The 17,193-nt window shown below is 35.5% G+C and overlaps 1 protein-coding gene across 1 annotated transcript in view; it reads left to right on the forward strand.

The window, feature by feature from the left end:
* Positions 1–17,193, forward strand: part of Pp2A-29B (Protein phosphatase PP2A regulatory subunit A) — a 239,122-nt gene that overhangs the window by 100,194 nt on the left and 121,735 nt on the right. Inside the window, exons 6-8 of the mRNA XM_090413204.1 lie at positions 3,987–4,134; positions 4,473–4,628; positions 14,816–14,930. Of these exons, the coding sequence (XP_090269330.1) occupies positions 3,987–4,134; positions 4,473–4,628; positions 14,816–14,930 (419 nt within the window). The remainder of the gene's footprint in view (positions 1–3,986; positions 4,135–4,472; positions 4,629–14,815; positions 14,931–17,193) is intronic.

Genomic DNA, 17,193 nt, shown 5'->3' on the forward strand with positions numbered 1-17,193 from the left:
TTAGAGATGATAAAGGTGAAATGAAAACAGGAGAAAAAGATATCCTTGAAGTATGGAGTAATTACTTTGAAAAACTGTTAAATGAAACAAGCAGTGATGACAGCACAGTGATAAAAAACACTGACCAGGCATGCAGTCAGGAATACATATCCATACTTGAAGTAGAAAAAGCCATCAAAGGCTTGAAATGTGGAAAGGCAGCAGGAGTAGATGATATTCGACCAGAAATGCTGAAGTATGGTGGTATAAGAGTCTTACAGTGGCTGCACTGCATAGTTCAGAAAGCCTGGACAGAGGGACGAATTCCCGATGATTGGAGTAAAGCTCTCATAGTGCCCATATATAAAAAGGGAAATAAAACTGAATGTGAGAATTACAGAGGTATTTCCCTACTGAGTGTTCCTGGCAAGATCTATGCAAGTATACTTGAGAAACGGTTGAGAAGAATTGTGGAAGAAAAGCTTGGTGAAGAACAAGCTGGATTCAGGCCAAATAGAGGCTGTCAGGATCAGATCTTCACTTTACGACAAATAGTCGAGAAAGCATGGGAATATAACAAAGATCTGTATTTAAGTTTTGTTGATTTGGAAAAGGCATATGACAAGGTGCCAAGAGAGAAGCTATTCAATACGCTGCAGTTATATGGTGTCAATGGAGCACTATATCAAGCAATACTTAGTCTTTATTTGAGTTGTGAGTCAGCAGTTAGAATTGAAGGAAGTACAGGAAGATGGTTTAATGTTAAATCTGGTGTGAGACAAGGATGTACATTATCCCCTCTGTTATTCATTATCTATATGGATCACATTATGAAGGAATGTGGTATTAAACCTGATATCAAAATTGGAGATGTTAATGTCAGCTCTTTGCTTTATGCGGATGATGTTATACTTCTAAATAAATCCGCTACAAGTCTGCAAGATTCTCTGACTAAATTGAATAACTGTTGTAATAGATATGGTATGAAGGTCAGCAATAAAAAGACAAAGACAATGAAAATAGGCAGAATCATTGAAAATGTCAATTGTGTTGTGAATGGAGAACCTGTGGAACAAGTAAAACATTTCAGCTACTTAGGCACAATTTTTACTGAAGATGGTAAACTAAATATAGAAATAGACAACAGAATCAGCAAAGCTGGTATCGTGGGAAGTCAATTGAATAAATTCATATGGAATAAGAAAGAAATTAGTCGGAACACTAAATTAGCTGTGTACAAGACTGTGTTCAAACCAATTTTAACTTATGGATCTGAGAGCTGGGTCAGAAGTAAAACACTTGACCAAAGACTAGAGACCGCAGATATGAGAGTCCTGAGAAAGATTAGAGGCGTGAACAGATGGCATCAATGGCAATATCATATTAAAAATGAGGATATTAGGAAAAAACTTGACATTGTCAGCATCCAGGAATGTGTTAGCAGAGCTAATCTCAGATGGTATGGTCACTTAAATAGAATGGGAGAGGAAAGATTAGCAAAACAAGTGTTCTCTGCCAGGTTGGCAGGAAAACGACCCAGAGGAAGACCAAGATATAGGTGGATTGATATGGTACAAAGTGCCTTAGACGATAGAAATATAAGATCTGATAATGTTGGAGTCTTGACAAGTAACAGACTGATTTGGAGGAAAATTGTAGATAGGAAGTTAGTAATGATGTAATTTTTTCATGTAGTACTGTCATATCCTGTACACCCCTTGAGGGTACATGGCAGGAATTTGATGATGATGATGATGAAGAAAATAATGCAGTTGAAAATATCAACTGCATTACGAATGGAGAACCTGTGGAACAAGTAAAACATTTCAGCTACTTAGGCATGGTTTTTAGCAAAGATGGTAAATTAAATATGGAAATAGACAACAGAATCAACAAAGCTGGTATGGTAGGAAGTCATCATCATCATCAAATTCCTGCCATGTACCCTCAAGGAGTGTACAGGATATGATAGTACTACATGAAAAAAATTACATCATTACTAACTTCCTATCTACAATTTTCCTCCAAATCAGTCTGTTACTTGTCAACACTCCAACATTATCAGATCTTATATTTCTATCGTCTAAAGCACTTTGTACCGTATCAATCCACCTATATCTTGGTCTTCCTCTGGGTCGTTTTGCTGCCAACCTGGCAAAGAACACTTGTTTTGCTAATCTTTCTTCGCCCATTCTGTTTAAGTGACCATACCACCTGAGATTAGCTCTGCTAACGCATTCCTGGATGCTGACAATGTCAAGTTCTTTCCTAATATCCTCGTTTTTAATATGATATTGCCATTGATGCCATCTGTTCATGCCTATAATCTTTCTCAGGACTCTCATATCTGTGGTCTCTAGTCTTTGGTCAAGTGTTTTACTTCTGACCCAGCTCTCAGATCCATAAGTTAAAACTGGTTTGAACGCTGTCTTGTATACAGCTAATTTAGTGTTCCGACTAATTTCTCTCTTATTCCATATGAATTTATTCATATGGAATAAGAGAGAAATTTCTATGTTTGAAATGTTTTACTTGTTCCACAGGTTCTGAATTCACAACACAGTTAACATTTTCAATGATTCTGCCTATTTTCATTGTCTTTGTCTTTTTATTGCTGACCTTCATACCATATCTATTACAACAGCTATTCAATTTAGTCAGAGAATCTTGCAGACTTGTAGCGGATTTATTTAGAAGTATAACGTCATCCGCATAAAGCAAAGAGCTGACATTAACATCTCCAATTTTGATATCATGTTTAATACCACTTTGATTCATAATGTGATCCATATAGATAATGAATAACAGAGGGGATAATGTACATCCTTGTCTCACACCAGATTTAACATTAAACCATCTTCCTGTACTTCCCTCAATTCTAACTGCTGACTTACAACTCAAATAAAGACTAAGTATTGCTTGATATAATGCCCCATTGACACCATATAACTGCAGCGTATTGAATAGCTTCTCTCTTGGCACTTTGTCATATGCCTTTTCCAGATCGACAAAACTTAAATACAGATCTTTGTTATATTCCCATGCTTTCTCGACTATTTGTCGTAAAGTGAAGATCTGATCCTGACAGCCTCTATTTTGCCTGAATCCTGCTTGTTCTTCACCAAGCTTTTCTTCCACAATTCTTCTCAACTGTTTCTCAAGTATACTTGCATAGATCTTGCCAGGAACACCCAGTAGGGAAATACCTCTGTAATTTTCACATGCAGTTTTATTTCCCTTTTTATATATGGGTACTATGAGAGCTCTACTCCAGTCATCATGAATTCGTCCCTCTGTCCAGGCTTTCTGGTAGGAAGTCAACTGAATAAATTTATATGGAATAAGAGAGAAATTAGCCAAAACATTAAATTAGCTGTATACAAGACACTGTTCAAACCAATTTTAACTTATGGATCTGAGAGCTGGGTATGAAGTAAAATACTTGACCAAAGACTAGACACTGCAGATATGAGAAAGATTAGGGGCATGAACAGATGGCATCAATGGCAATATTATATTAAAAACTTAGGAAAGAACATGACATTTTCAGCATCAAGGAATCCATTAACAGAGCTAATCTCGGTGGTATGGTCACATAAACATAATGGGATAGGAAAGATTAGCAAAACAAGTGTTCTGTGCCAGGTTGGCAGGAAAAAGACTCAGAGGAAGACCAAGGTATAGATGGATTGTTATAGTAAAAAGTGCCTTAGAAGAAAGAAATATAAGATCTGATAATATTGGAGTCTTAACAAGTAACAGACTGATTTGGAGGAAAATTGTAGATAGGAAGTTAGTAATGATGTAAATTTTTCATGTAGTACTATTATATCCTGTACACCCCTTGAGGGTATATACCAGGAATTTGATGATGATGATGATTATCTACTACCCATTGAAAATGAAGTTATTTACATTCATTTTTTTTTATTAAAATTGCAATAAAGTTTTTGTATATTTAGATGAAGTTTAATAAATTAAAATTGAAATTTGTTTGTTTTCTCCAGTCATTTTCGTAATTTATGCCAAGATGATACTCCCATGGTTCGAAGAGCAGCTGCAAGCAAACTTGGAGAGTTTGCTAGAGTAGTCGAGTTAGAGTATTTGAAGTCAGATTTAATTCCTGTATGGGCTAATTTGGCTCAGGATGAACAGGTAAGCATCTGAAGGATGTACATAGTCTTTGAATGATACTTATATGGGGATTGTATGATGGGATGCGAGATTCTTTATTTTCCTTAACAAGTAAATGTAAATATTTCCTTATTCATGTTTTGATACTACTCAAATAAGGTGATATAGATTAATGCTGATTCCTGTAAAGAAATTTAATTAAAATTTGTGAATTTCCATTCAGTACAAGTATGAGTTGTTTGGTAATAATTACATCTTGATTATTTTTTTTTATAATTTCTTAGTGTTAAACCGTATCATTGCAACTTGACATGTAATGGTTGCTTTTGCATGATGACATTTTATTCTATTATTTTCAGGATTCTGTACGAGTTTTAGCAGTGGAAGCATGTGTTGCCATTTCCGAATTACTTCCTCAAGAAGATGTTGAACAATTTGTGATGCCAAACTTGCGTCAGGCAGCAGAAGATAAGTCATGGCGTGTACGTTATATGGTAGCAGATAAATTTAATGAGGTTAGTTTATGATTGTTTCAGTTAGTTTGTTCTTATTATATTTTAATTTCTTTTGACAATTATTTCTTGGATAATTAATTCAGACCATTTGTTTCTGCCATAATTGGAATTATTAGAATTTCAGAAATTATTTCAGGACTTCGAAGCTTTATTCCATATCAGGATCAGCATCAAACAAAATTTCCTTAGCATATTCAGTGTGATTGAAAACTATCTCAAGTTCTTTTGCAGTTAACTTCTTAGTCATTCTCTTCTTGTTCGCACTCCTATCTTCCTCCTATGCATGCTGTTCTTCTTGTTGAAGGAGATCATTCTCGCTTAACTGTTCTGAATGAGAATCGAGCAAGTTTCTCATCTTCATTATCCAGTTCATTAAATTCAAGTTCTTTTCCAGTTGTGCTGATTTCTTCAATAATGTTATATCTTGGATTTTGTGCACAATAAACTAACATAGGCTTGAGTTTAAAGTCACTTACTCTTCATTGCTCCCTAATAAAAGCATAAGACGATCTTTAGATACCTTGTATCCTGGTTGAGATGCTTCAGTTTTGGCTAGGAAAGTTTTCGTTGACATATACTTTCAAAAGAGACCGATTTCGTCAACGTTGAATATTTGCCAATCATCATAATCTCCTTCCTGAAATATGCTTTGCAGTTCTTCAGGAAACTTTGCTGCAGAATCAATATCAACAGTAGCAGGTTCTCCATTTATTCTTATGCTATGAAGTCCAGTTCAATTTTTAAAATGGTCAAATTACTCTTAAAATTTGGTCTCTTTCAATGAGATTAAAATATCGAGAACTTTTTCCTAAATATTCCCTGTACTAAGAGGTATTCTTTTTTGGTTATAATCCTCAATCCAGAGTGATAGAAAATGCTCCATCTCAATCATTAAATGTCTTCTATTTTGGTGATCTGCATGCTTAAAAAAGCAGTAGCAATTTTTCCTTGTTCTTTGTAATCTTTGCTCTTATTTAATATAGTCCAAACTGTAGACTCACTGTATCCCAGGTCTCGCACAATCATTGTATTACTAGCCCTGCTTTTGTGTCTCTTAACGACTTCCAGCTTTGCTGCTTGCTACAGGTCGGCAAAAAATTTCACATAAATGTAAAAAAATTGCGTTAACTGATTAATCACTTGCTTAAAGTGGGAAATAGTATATCATCTCACTCAATCACGCTAACTGATTATCACGCATATTGAATTCACATTAAGCAAGGTTTTCCTGAAGTATTAAATGGAGAATACGGATCTTGGCCTTATGCGGGACTTAACAATGCAGAACCTTGCTCGCCATGCAAAAAATACTCACCCAAAATCCCAATTTTTTTAACAATATTTCTCAATAAGCCAGTTGTTTCATGTAGTGATTAGTAGTACTGCATCATTAAAAAGATTTTGTTCAGAAAGTTATTTTTCGTATTAAATAAAAAAAAAAAATTTTCCTCCAGTCTGCAGCTACTCGTCAGCTCACTACATGCAAGCAGGAGCATATTTGTCATGCCTTGTCCTTATTGCCATTAGACATGAAGAGGATAATTACATACAGTATAGTTTGTGTCAAGAAGTGGAAAAGTTTGTGTTATTCCAGAGTGGTTAGCATATCTGCTTTCCAGCCAAAAGACTCTGAGTTTGAATCACATTGTGGATATGATTGTTTGTGATTGTCTTATGGGGGAGGTGAATTTCATCACTTGGTGTGAAACTTGTTTATTGGAGACTTGAAGTGGTTGAAACAGTTCCATGTTTGGTCTCTAGAGCAGGGTTTTTAAACTTCAAAAGTATTATAAAATTAACAAAAACTAGAAAAAAAAAATTCCTAGTCCCATAGTGTGAATATAGCTTTTAAATTTTTATTATTTAAAAACATAATAAAAATACTCCACTGATTTCTGCATAAACACCTCAGCATTTTCTTTAACTTACACGTTCACTGTTGACTTGTTGAATCATGTATATGCCATGCCTTCCATGCACACATGCACTGTTGCCTTGGTGTCTGCCTGGTGCTTTATATATAGCTTGAAACAGATGCCCCTGTTTAACCACCCCAACTGGCCATGACATCTATAGATGATGTCATATATAGATGTCATGGTTACCACGTATGCAAAGTGCATATTAAAATTGTAATATTGTATGCCCATACTTCATAGAACTGGGGTTGGCATTGTGCCGAGAATAGTCAATTCATGCTGAAGGGGAGAAAGAAAAAAGGATACGAATTAGTCACCAACACGTGAAATGGCGTGCTTTTTATGTAAATTTTCCGCCTGTTATACAAGTAAAATAACTACCACTTTAAGAACTAGAATTTTCATAAAAGAAAAGCTAATTTTCCGACATGTAATAATAGACACTCATCCAACAAAATGCACAGACTACCCTAATATCGGAATGGATTCTCCTTCTGACATGCGCAGAAGTGTCGAAGGGTCTCGCATCTATGGGCATACAGTATGGTTGATATTACATTGAAATATATGATCGATACGAAGTGTATACGGAGTGATGTATTTTATCCATATGGCTGGTTGGGTGGTTAATGAAGTTGTGAATTCTGTGAATGGTGGATGTATACTTAATAAACTGGCACCTTTATATAAACAGTTACTTTTTTGAAGCTCTTACGTTAATATAAATTACGATTGTTTGAAAAGTTTGGCAAAAAAATAAGTTAAACACGTTTTTTTTTTTTGGAAAAAATCACCTTTATTTCTCATCATAGTCTCTATCAAGGTCTACACGTTTGGTCCAACGAGTTTCCAGTTTTTTCATCCCATCTTGATGACATCCTCGTTCGAAGAAAATTTTTAAGTTTGAGAACAAGAACTCACAAGGGGCAAGTCCGGAGAATACATTGGGTGTGGAACCAATTCGAACCTTAATTCCTGGAGTTTCTGTTTCGACTGCTGATGTGTGGGATGGTGCATTGTCTTGATGAAAGAAAACTTTTTTGTGTGCCAGTCTTAGCCATTTTTTCTTCAGTTTTTCTTTTAAATGGTCTAACAATGATGCATAATAGCCTCCTGTTATTGTCTTACCCTTTTCCAAATAGTTTATCATGATAATTCCATGGGAATCCCAAAAAAAACAGTGGTCATCACCTTCCCAGCTGACAAAACAGTGTTCCCTTTTTTTGGTGCTCTTTCACCAGTCATTGTCCACTGTTTTGACTGCTGCTTAGAACTCAGGTGTGTGGTGGTGGATCCAAGTTTCGTCTACAGTCGCGAATCGATGCAAAAAATTCCTACAAATTGCGATTAAGCATCACCAAACACTGTGTTGAAATGTCTTTACGCATGCATTTTTAATCGACAATCAACAATTGCAACACCCATCGCACATACAGCGTTTTCATGTGCAATTTTTCATGCAAGATATTATACACCCATTCAGTTGAGATGCCTACAACCTCAGCAACTCACACACTTTCACTCAGCGGTCTTCCATAACGATACCATGGATTTTGTCAATCATTTCCTTTGTAGTGACCTCATTCAGGCATATGGAGTGCACTTCATCTTTGATGGACTGACGACCACGTTTTAAACTCATTTATCCAAAAATAAATAAGTCTTTAATGCTGGTACAGAGTCCCCATGAACTGCATCTAATTCGGCTTTGATCTGTGCAATCGCGTACTTCAAATAAAAGTGTTTTATCACTGCACGAAACTCGTTTTCTCCATTTTTATATAAAATGCAAACACATCATTTTAAATGTTTGCCAAATGAGAACTATGCATCGCACATGGCTAAAATTTTGCCAGGGATCACGAAAAGATGATATGTACCGACACTGGTATGAATGAACGAATTGTATTGCCATCTATTGGAAGTTTACCAAACTTTTCAAGCAACCCTCGTAGTTGCAGATTGATTTTAACTGTATTCCATTTTAATATGTTGACATTGCCATGTACAGAACAATCGTAGTATACATCATTATAGTATATACCAGGTGTTATCATTGTTGCCCACAGGTGTAATGCCCTTTGGTGGTGTCTGATGCATTTTTTTAACCATTTTTTGCTATTTCTCTCTGTGTGTTGCCAGGTGACTCAACTCCTGCGAACTCTTTCCACACCACTGTTTGACATCATCTGCCAACTCTTGCCTTAACCATCCTCTTCTGTTTATATTGTCTATGGTACCAAGCATCAAAGTTTGATCTTTTTGCTGTTATTCATTCAACGGATATGTTTAAAAAGCTTTAGTTTCCTTTGAATATTTTCTGCATTAGATTCTCTTTGCAATTTACTTTGCTATACAGTTTTTCATTTGTTACCAATTCATAGCATCTTTCTATAACATGTTTGTTCTAAAGCCAACATTCATCTCTCAGAATTTTTTATCATTATCCATGTCTCATGAGAGAATTTGTGAATACGCATGTTTCCTACAGTCTCAGCTTTACTTTTTCATATCTTGTCCGTTACTGGGGGTTTATGTTTGCTTTCGTTATCCAAATTCTTATTTTTTTACAGTCTAAATCATGCATCATGTTGCTGTCTAGGTATGTGAAGTTGCTAACTTCTTCCAGCTGTTGTTCATTGACATTTATTTGCTTTTTCATCCTCTTCTCTCCAAATAGCATTGTTTTGTTTTATCGATGTTCATTATCAATCCATATCACCCTCCATAGCTTAGTCGATATAGATGAAGTCCTTTGGTCAGAAAGACCTGGGTTCGATTCCCATCAATGATGTGAGGAACCTTTATCCGGTCTCTTTTAAAGAAAGGTGAGTTTAACCGGTCTCATACGGAGGTAGGGGAGGTGTTTTCATCTGGAAACCCCAGGTTTTTTTGCCCCCCAGAACAGGTAAATCGGCCCCATGAACACATGCATCTACAGTCATAGGACACTATGGGAGGCATAGGGATAATCACCTTATCCTTGAGTTATAGTTGAAAGGTCCAAGAATGGTTGGAAGGTTGTGGGAGCTTAGTGCCTTTTAGAACCAATGACGGATGGATCAACCCATATCTCTTTCCTTCTTCACTTAACTGAAATAACGTTTCCTTTTAGTTTCTCTTCACCTTTAGAATGATTGTATCATCTGCAAATTGTAAATTATTTATTTTTGTACATTGAATTGAAATTCTCTTTATATTATTCTTTATGACATCCATTGTTCTTTCCAAAAGCATCATAAAAATTCTTAGGGATATAGGGTCTCCTTGTATCATGCCTCTTGTTGCATCTTCCCATTTCTCTACAGTGGTCTTTGCATTATCATTGACATCAGATCTGCAGTAGACATCAGATTACTGCCCACTCCATAAGATTCGAGTGAAACCGTGGCACTTTCTGATCTATACTGTCAAATGCTTTCCAAAAGTCAACAAAACATGTATAAACATTTTTATTTTTATATAGATTCTCTACTGTTAATCTTAATAATCTTGCACATTTCTTCTAAATGCTGTTTGCTCATCTTCCAGATTTTCTTCGATCATCATCATCAAAATGCTCCAATTTACCTTCAAGGGGGTGTACAGGATATGATAGTACTTCATGAAAAATTTACATCATTACTAACTTCCTATCTACAATTTTCCTCCAAATTAGTCTGTTACTTGTCAAGACTCCAACATCATCAGATCTTATATTTCTATCATCTAAGGCACTTTTTACGTATCAATCCACCTATATCTTGGTCTTCCTCTGGGTCGTTTTGCTTCCAACCTGGCAGAGAACACTTGTTTTGCTAATCTTTCTTCACCCATTCTGTTTGACCATACCACCTGAGATTAGCTCTGCTAACACATTCCTGGATGCTAACCAATGTCAAGTTCTTTCCTAATATCCTCGTTTTTAATATGATATTGCCATTGATGCCATTGTTCACACCTCTAATCTTTCTCAGGACTCTCATATCTGCGGTCTCTAGTCTTTGGTCAAGTGTTTTACTTCTGACCCAGCTCTCAGATCCATAAGTTAAAATTGGTTTGAACACTGTCTTGTATACAGCCAATTTTGTGTTCCGACTAATTTCTCTCTTATTCCATTTGAATTTATTCATTTGACTTCCTACCATAGCCGCTTTGTTGATTCTGTTGTCTATTTCCATATTTAATTTACCATCTTCACTAAAAATCGTACCGAAGTAGCTGAAATGTTTTACTTGTTCCACAGGTTCTCTGTTCACAATGCAGTTGACATTTTCAGCGATTCTGCCTATTTTCATTGTCTTTGTCTTTTTATTGCTGACCTTCATACCATATCTATTACAACATTTATTCAATTTAGTCAGGAAATCTTGCAGACTTGTAGCGGATATATTTATAAGTATAACATCATCCACATAAAGCAAACAGCTGACATTAACATCTCCAATTTTGATATCATGTTTAATACCACTTTCCTTCATAATGTGATCCATGTAGATAATGAATAACAGAGGGGATAATGTACATCCTTGTCTCACATCAGTTTTAACATTAAACCATCTTCCTGTACTTTCTACAATTCTAACTACTGACTTACAACTCAAATACAGACTAAGTATTGCCTGATATAATGCCCCATTGACACCATATAACTGCAGCGTATTGAATAGCTTCTCTCTTGGCACTTTGTCATATGCCTTTTCCAGATCGACAAAACTTAAATACAGATCTTTGTTATATTCCCATGCTTTCTCGACTATTTGTCGTAAAGTGAAGATCTGATCCTTACAGCCTCTATTTTGCCTGAATCCAGCTTGTTCTTCACCAAGCTTTACTTCCACAATTCTTCTCAACCGTTTCTCAAGTATACTTGCATAGATCTTGCCAGGAACACTCAGTAGGGAAATACCTCTGTAATTCTCGCATTAGTATTATTTCCCTTTTTATATATGGGTACTAGGAGAGCTCTACTCCAATCATCAGGAATTCGTCCCTCTGTCCAGTGTTTCTGAACTATGCAGTGCAGCCACTGTAGGAATTTTATACCACCATACTTGAGCATTTCTGGTCAAATATCATCTACTCCTGCTGCCTTTCCACATTTCAAGCCTTTGATGGCTTTTTCTACTTCAAGTATGGATATGTATTCCTGACTGCATGCCTGGTCAGTGTTTTTTACCACTGTGCTGTCATCACTGCATGTTTCATTTAGCAATTTTTCGAAGTAATTAGTCCATACTTAAAGGATATCTTTTTCTCCTGTTTTCATGTCTCCTTTATCATCTCTAATTCCTTTTACACCACTCTTTCCTCCATTCCTAAGCTTCTTCAACAACCTCCAGAATATTTTGCCACCTTCTTGATATTTATTTTCTATGTTCTTGCCCAAGTCCTCCCATGACTTTTGTTTAGCTAGTGTTACAAAGTCTTTAGATTTCTTACATTTGTCTCTGTATTCTCTAATAGCACAAGCTGATTTATTTGCCAGTAACTTTTGATATGCTTTCTTCTTTTCCTTCGCCACCTCTTTAACTTCCTGTTTCCGTCATGGAGTTCTGATTTTTTTATCCTTGCAGACAATCTCACTACATGGCTCTCTGGCTGAATCAATCAGGGTTTTCTTTAAGGCTTGCCACTGAATCTGCAAGGTTTGGTTCCTGTTCTCAAACTTTCATTTTTCCTTCAATAATCTTTGTGTATTTTAGTCTACAGTTCACATCTGAGAGTTGCTCAAATTTTATTCGCTTTAAAACTTTTTTACGTGTCATTTTTTTCAATATGAAATTCAATTTTATCCTGCTCAAGATTAAATAGTGATCACTTCAAATTTCAAATACTCTGTACACTCTGGTGTCCTGCACCACGGAGAAAACATCACTATCAACAATAACATAGTCAATGAGACTTTTCTTATTCCTTGCCTCTTCTCTCCATGCGAATTTGTGCACATTTTTATGTTGTAACATGGTGTTAGTAATAACAAGTCCATGTCTTGAGCAGAAATCCAACAGGTATTCGCCATTATTATGAGCTTTGCTCTTTTCTCCAAATTTTCCCAAAATATTTTTGTATGTCTGACAATCATTTCCTACTCTACTATTTAGATCTCCAACAAGGACCAACTTTTCATTTTTCATTGTGTCAGTTGCTTTCTCAAAAGACTCAAAAAATTCCTCCACTTCTACCTTAATAGAACCTTCTGTGGGACCATAGATACAAATAAGTCTCATTGTCCAGTTTCCCCATTCTGATATTTGCATCACACTACTTGAAACTGTTATTCTGCCATTCAAGAAGATTAGCCTCTTATTTAGTGTTGAATACTATGACTGCTACTCCTTTTCGTTATTGTTATTGCCTGAATATAATATTTTGCATTTATTGCTCAAAAAGATCTGACCAGTTTTTGTTTTTTTTTTGTTTCAGTCACCCGTATTATGTCGATCTGGTACTTATCTAATTCCTCAGCTAGCTCCATTTCTTTTCCATTCAGGCTTCTTATGCTGATAGTACCGATCTTTAACTTTGGTGATATTGAGTTGAGGTGTGTTTTCAGATTTGTTCCAGTAGCTGACTTTTCGCTGTTCGCCCTGGTTCCTTGGCGAAAACAACGGGGGTCTTGTTTAACCAGGTGACGCACCAGCCGGATGAAATTTTTCATGTTGTACCATCAATTTGTAATTTGGTTTAAGCAAATAAGAATACAATTTGGTTGGCTAAATCCCAAATTGCCGATTGTCTTAGATTAGTTGCCTTATTCTTTTCGTTTATTTCATCATAAGTACTTTTCCCCACATGACTCATTATAGCAATTGATGTTGTTCGTTCAATTGATGTTTTACTTCCTTTACAACCTCATCTCTCAATATATCTATTTCTCCCTCTGTGCTTGGTGATATTTCCCTCATTTCATCAGTTATCTTTCTTGAGCAGCATCTTGCCCCCCCCCCCCCCCCCATTTCTTCTGTGTTTATCAAAATTTCATCTTTTATGATTCTCTGCCTTGGGATTTCATTTCTTGTTGATGTTTCTGATCATCGTATATACTACTGTATTTACACCATAGTATTTTGATATCCTTGCACCATTCCTCTAGCTATTCTTCTGCCTTCCTGATTACTTAAAGATTACTGTTCTTCCACAGAGATCTCGCTGTAATATTTCCTGTGGGATCCATCTCTTTGGCTATTCTGTCTCTGGGGCTATTTGTTCCACTGCTTTATTGATTGCAGATGCCACTTTGTTGTTTCTATCCTCCATTTCCTTTTCAATAACAGAGTTCAGTTCTTCCTCATGTGATTTCCTTCTTTATTATCCTCTCTCTCACTCTGAAACTGTACCATTGCTTGTTGCTTCAGTTTCAACTTGATTTTGGCAATTGCTAAACTATGATCTGATTTCATGTCTGTTCCTTGAAATGTCCAACACTACTGAACTAATGCATCTCTTGCTTATAAGTATCGTAGTTATTCCATCATGTTGGCTGCTATGTCCACTTCCTACAGTCTTTTGTTGGAATTTTTTGTTGCAAATTACCATGTCATGTTTCAAGACAAATTCAATGTTGTCTTTCTATTCCAATCTCTTCCAATAATTAGTATATCTTTATTTGGTAGTACTGATTTAGTTGCTATAGAATACCTATTTTTTCTTCGGTACTTTCAGAATTGGATGAATAAACCTGAACCACTCTGATGTTAAATTGTCTTGCTGCAAATTTTGCCATTATTATTTTTTCATTTACTGGTTTGTATCCTAATAATGCTTTTTTCTCCCTCTTTTACTGAGAAGAATTCCAACTCATGTTTTATGCGGTTGCCAGATGATTCTTTCACCTCTCATCTCCCCTAACTCTGTCTTGTGCATCTCAATCAATCGAAGGATGTTACATCGATATCACTCCATCTCTTTGCAAAGTAAGCCTAGCTTTCCAGGAGCCCATAAAGTATGGAAATTCCCTGTTTCTACTGATAGCCTGTCTCTTGCCGGTTTTAATCTTATTGCACTTCTTTCAGTAGCAACTTGTTGATCCAGTTGCTTGGTTGGGTATGTGGATCTTGTTTACCCAGCATGTTGTACTTTTCCTTTGCACTTCAATATTGCACCAGATTTCAAATTTTTTTTTTTGTTTTCACAGTCAGCACATATCTAACCAACCGTGATGGTTCTTTCAGTATACTTGGTATATGGAAATTGTGTGGTATACCAAATATACTGAACAATTTTTGCATGTTGTTAATCAGAGACATTTTTATTTAGACATGTAAACATGCTTTTCTATTTTTATAGATACAAATGGCTGTTGGTCCTGATATTACAAAAACAGATTTAGTTCCAGCATTTCAAAACCTTCTTAAAGATTGTGAAGCTGAAGTAAGGGCTGCTGCAGCGCTTAAAGTTAAAGGTAGGAATGAACTCTATTATACAGTATGCTATAAATTTTACTTGTATAATAAGAGATGCTGTTAACTGCAGTCAACTCCTACTATAGTGAGTACATAATGATTAACACAGACTATTCCTTTAATCCCTTAGAATAGAATTAATGCTGTTGGGTTTTGGCCATGTCTTATTTTGACACAGTTCAGCAACTGGTAGAGAAGTTGGATAAAATAGAGACATGCCAGATTTTATATCAGCATATTGTATTGCACATAATTTGAATCTGCCTGTTTTCTCATCTCATCTTCTTTATACCCTCTTTTACCTTGCGGTGTTAAATTCTATTAAAGATGTTCTCTGTGTTACAAAAATTGAAACAATAGTATAAAAAAAAATTATACACCTTTTACCAGAATTCACCAAAAAAGACAAAGAATTGGTCAAATATCCTGAAGTTAAAGTATCTGAATTCATTATTCAAGTGGATGTCTTAAAGAGTGGGAGCACTGACTGTACTTGTTAACATTTATTTTAGTGATAATGCATTTGGAGGAAATAGGCAGTGGAGAAGGAGATGATATCACAACATCAAAAGGCTTGTTAAAGAAAATTAAGACATACTCCTTTGCAATAGAAATCCATTTTCTTTTAGATTTTATAACTTTATTCAAACTGTCACCGATTTTATTTTTTAAACAGGAAACCCACTAATGAAAATAAAAACAAATGAAGGAATATGTATTTGATTAAAAGATATTTAGTAAAAATGAATTGGGAATTGCCAAAGCTCATTATTTTCTCATTCTTATTATTTGATATGTTTACTTGTTTGGGGTAAATATATTATTATTTCATACATTTACCCCAAATCTTCCTGAAGATCTGGAAGATTTGGGGTAAACTTTTCAAGAAATGTTTTGATAATAATGAAGAAACAGTTTTGATAAATTTAGCAAAAGAGTGGTATGAGTTCAAAGCTTTGGGGAAGCATTTAAACATATAAGATCTTGAAAAAAAAAAACAATGAGTAATAAGGATGGATTTCCATCCTTATTACTCATTGTTATGACCGTCTTTTTTTTTTTTTTTTTTTTTTTTTTTAATGATACAAAAAATAAAAATAACTTTATTTCAGATAAATCAGCTGCTGAGTAGCAGTATTTTGCCACACTAAGAAAAGGCACACTGGAGGATATGTGAAGCTCTTAAATGTAAATGAGCTGTGTTGTGGCATAGATTTTAAACCTGCATTAAAGGAAATGATATTTCTATGATGAGATTAAAGAATGTATTACTTTGTTTTGTCATCATAACATTTAGATTTTTAAAACATTACATATAACAATTTTTATACACTGGTGTCCAAAACCTAAAAACGAACACTATTTCTGAAGATCACTGCACACAATTCAGATGAATCAGCTTGTGACAATTTGTGTAACTAACGATTTTGAGTAGAAAGCAGGTACACATTCAAATTTTCAAATTGCAAGCAAAGAGGTTACACTGAACAGGATAAAAGGCAAAAGGCCGCATTAAACGAATTGTGTTTGAAAGAAGTCCTTTTTGTGAAGGAATAAATTTGCAAACTTAAATGTCTTGTAATGTGTCAAAAACATTATCTAGATGATTTAATGTGGAGAAGAAGTATTGGAAAGCACGAAGAAGGTTGCAGAATTACTGATGTTGTCAGAGATTTTGGAATCTCGCATAGCATTGTATTCAGGCTTCATGCAGCATTTTGAACCAATGGAATGTGTTCCAGATGTTTGCTAAGAGATTGCCCTCACTCTACCACAGAGCAAGAAGACAGACTTTTGGTCATAATGGTAAAATGCAATTGACACACCACGTCAGGTCAGCTTGCAAGTTGACTCCATTCTAGCGCAGGTAAGGGGGATATCTTGACAAACTGTAGCAAGATGTCTGTGACAAGTAGGCCTGTAGTCTATGTCCTTTTATTCAGAGCTCATCGTAAGAGCATATTTTCAGTGATGTTGCATCTATAAACACCGATGTCTAATGTACTCTTTACCGATGAGTCATTTTAGCCTTTCCTCTGATTCTAGACACTTAATCTGGCATGAAAGTGGTACTGCTTACCATCATGATAATGTTCTTGAAAGGGATAGATACAGCAGTGCTAGGGTCACGGTGTGGGGATGCATTATGCTTAATGGATGCACCATGACTGGTGAATGATAGGCAAAGAATTCATTTTTATGGATAACAGTGTCATGCCACATCGTTTGTTAGCAGTGGAGATACTTCTGGAGACCAAGGAT

Source organism: Typopeltis vanoorti, chromosome 23 (assembly GCF_054136105.1).
Source record: "Typopeltis vanoorti isolate ZY-2024b chromosome 23, IOZ_Tvanoo_1.0, whole genome shotgun sequence".
NCBI classification, from domain to species: Eukaryota; Metazoa; Arthropoda; class Arachnida; order Uropygi; family Thelyphonidae; genus Typopeltis; species Typopeltis vanoorti.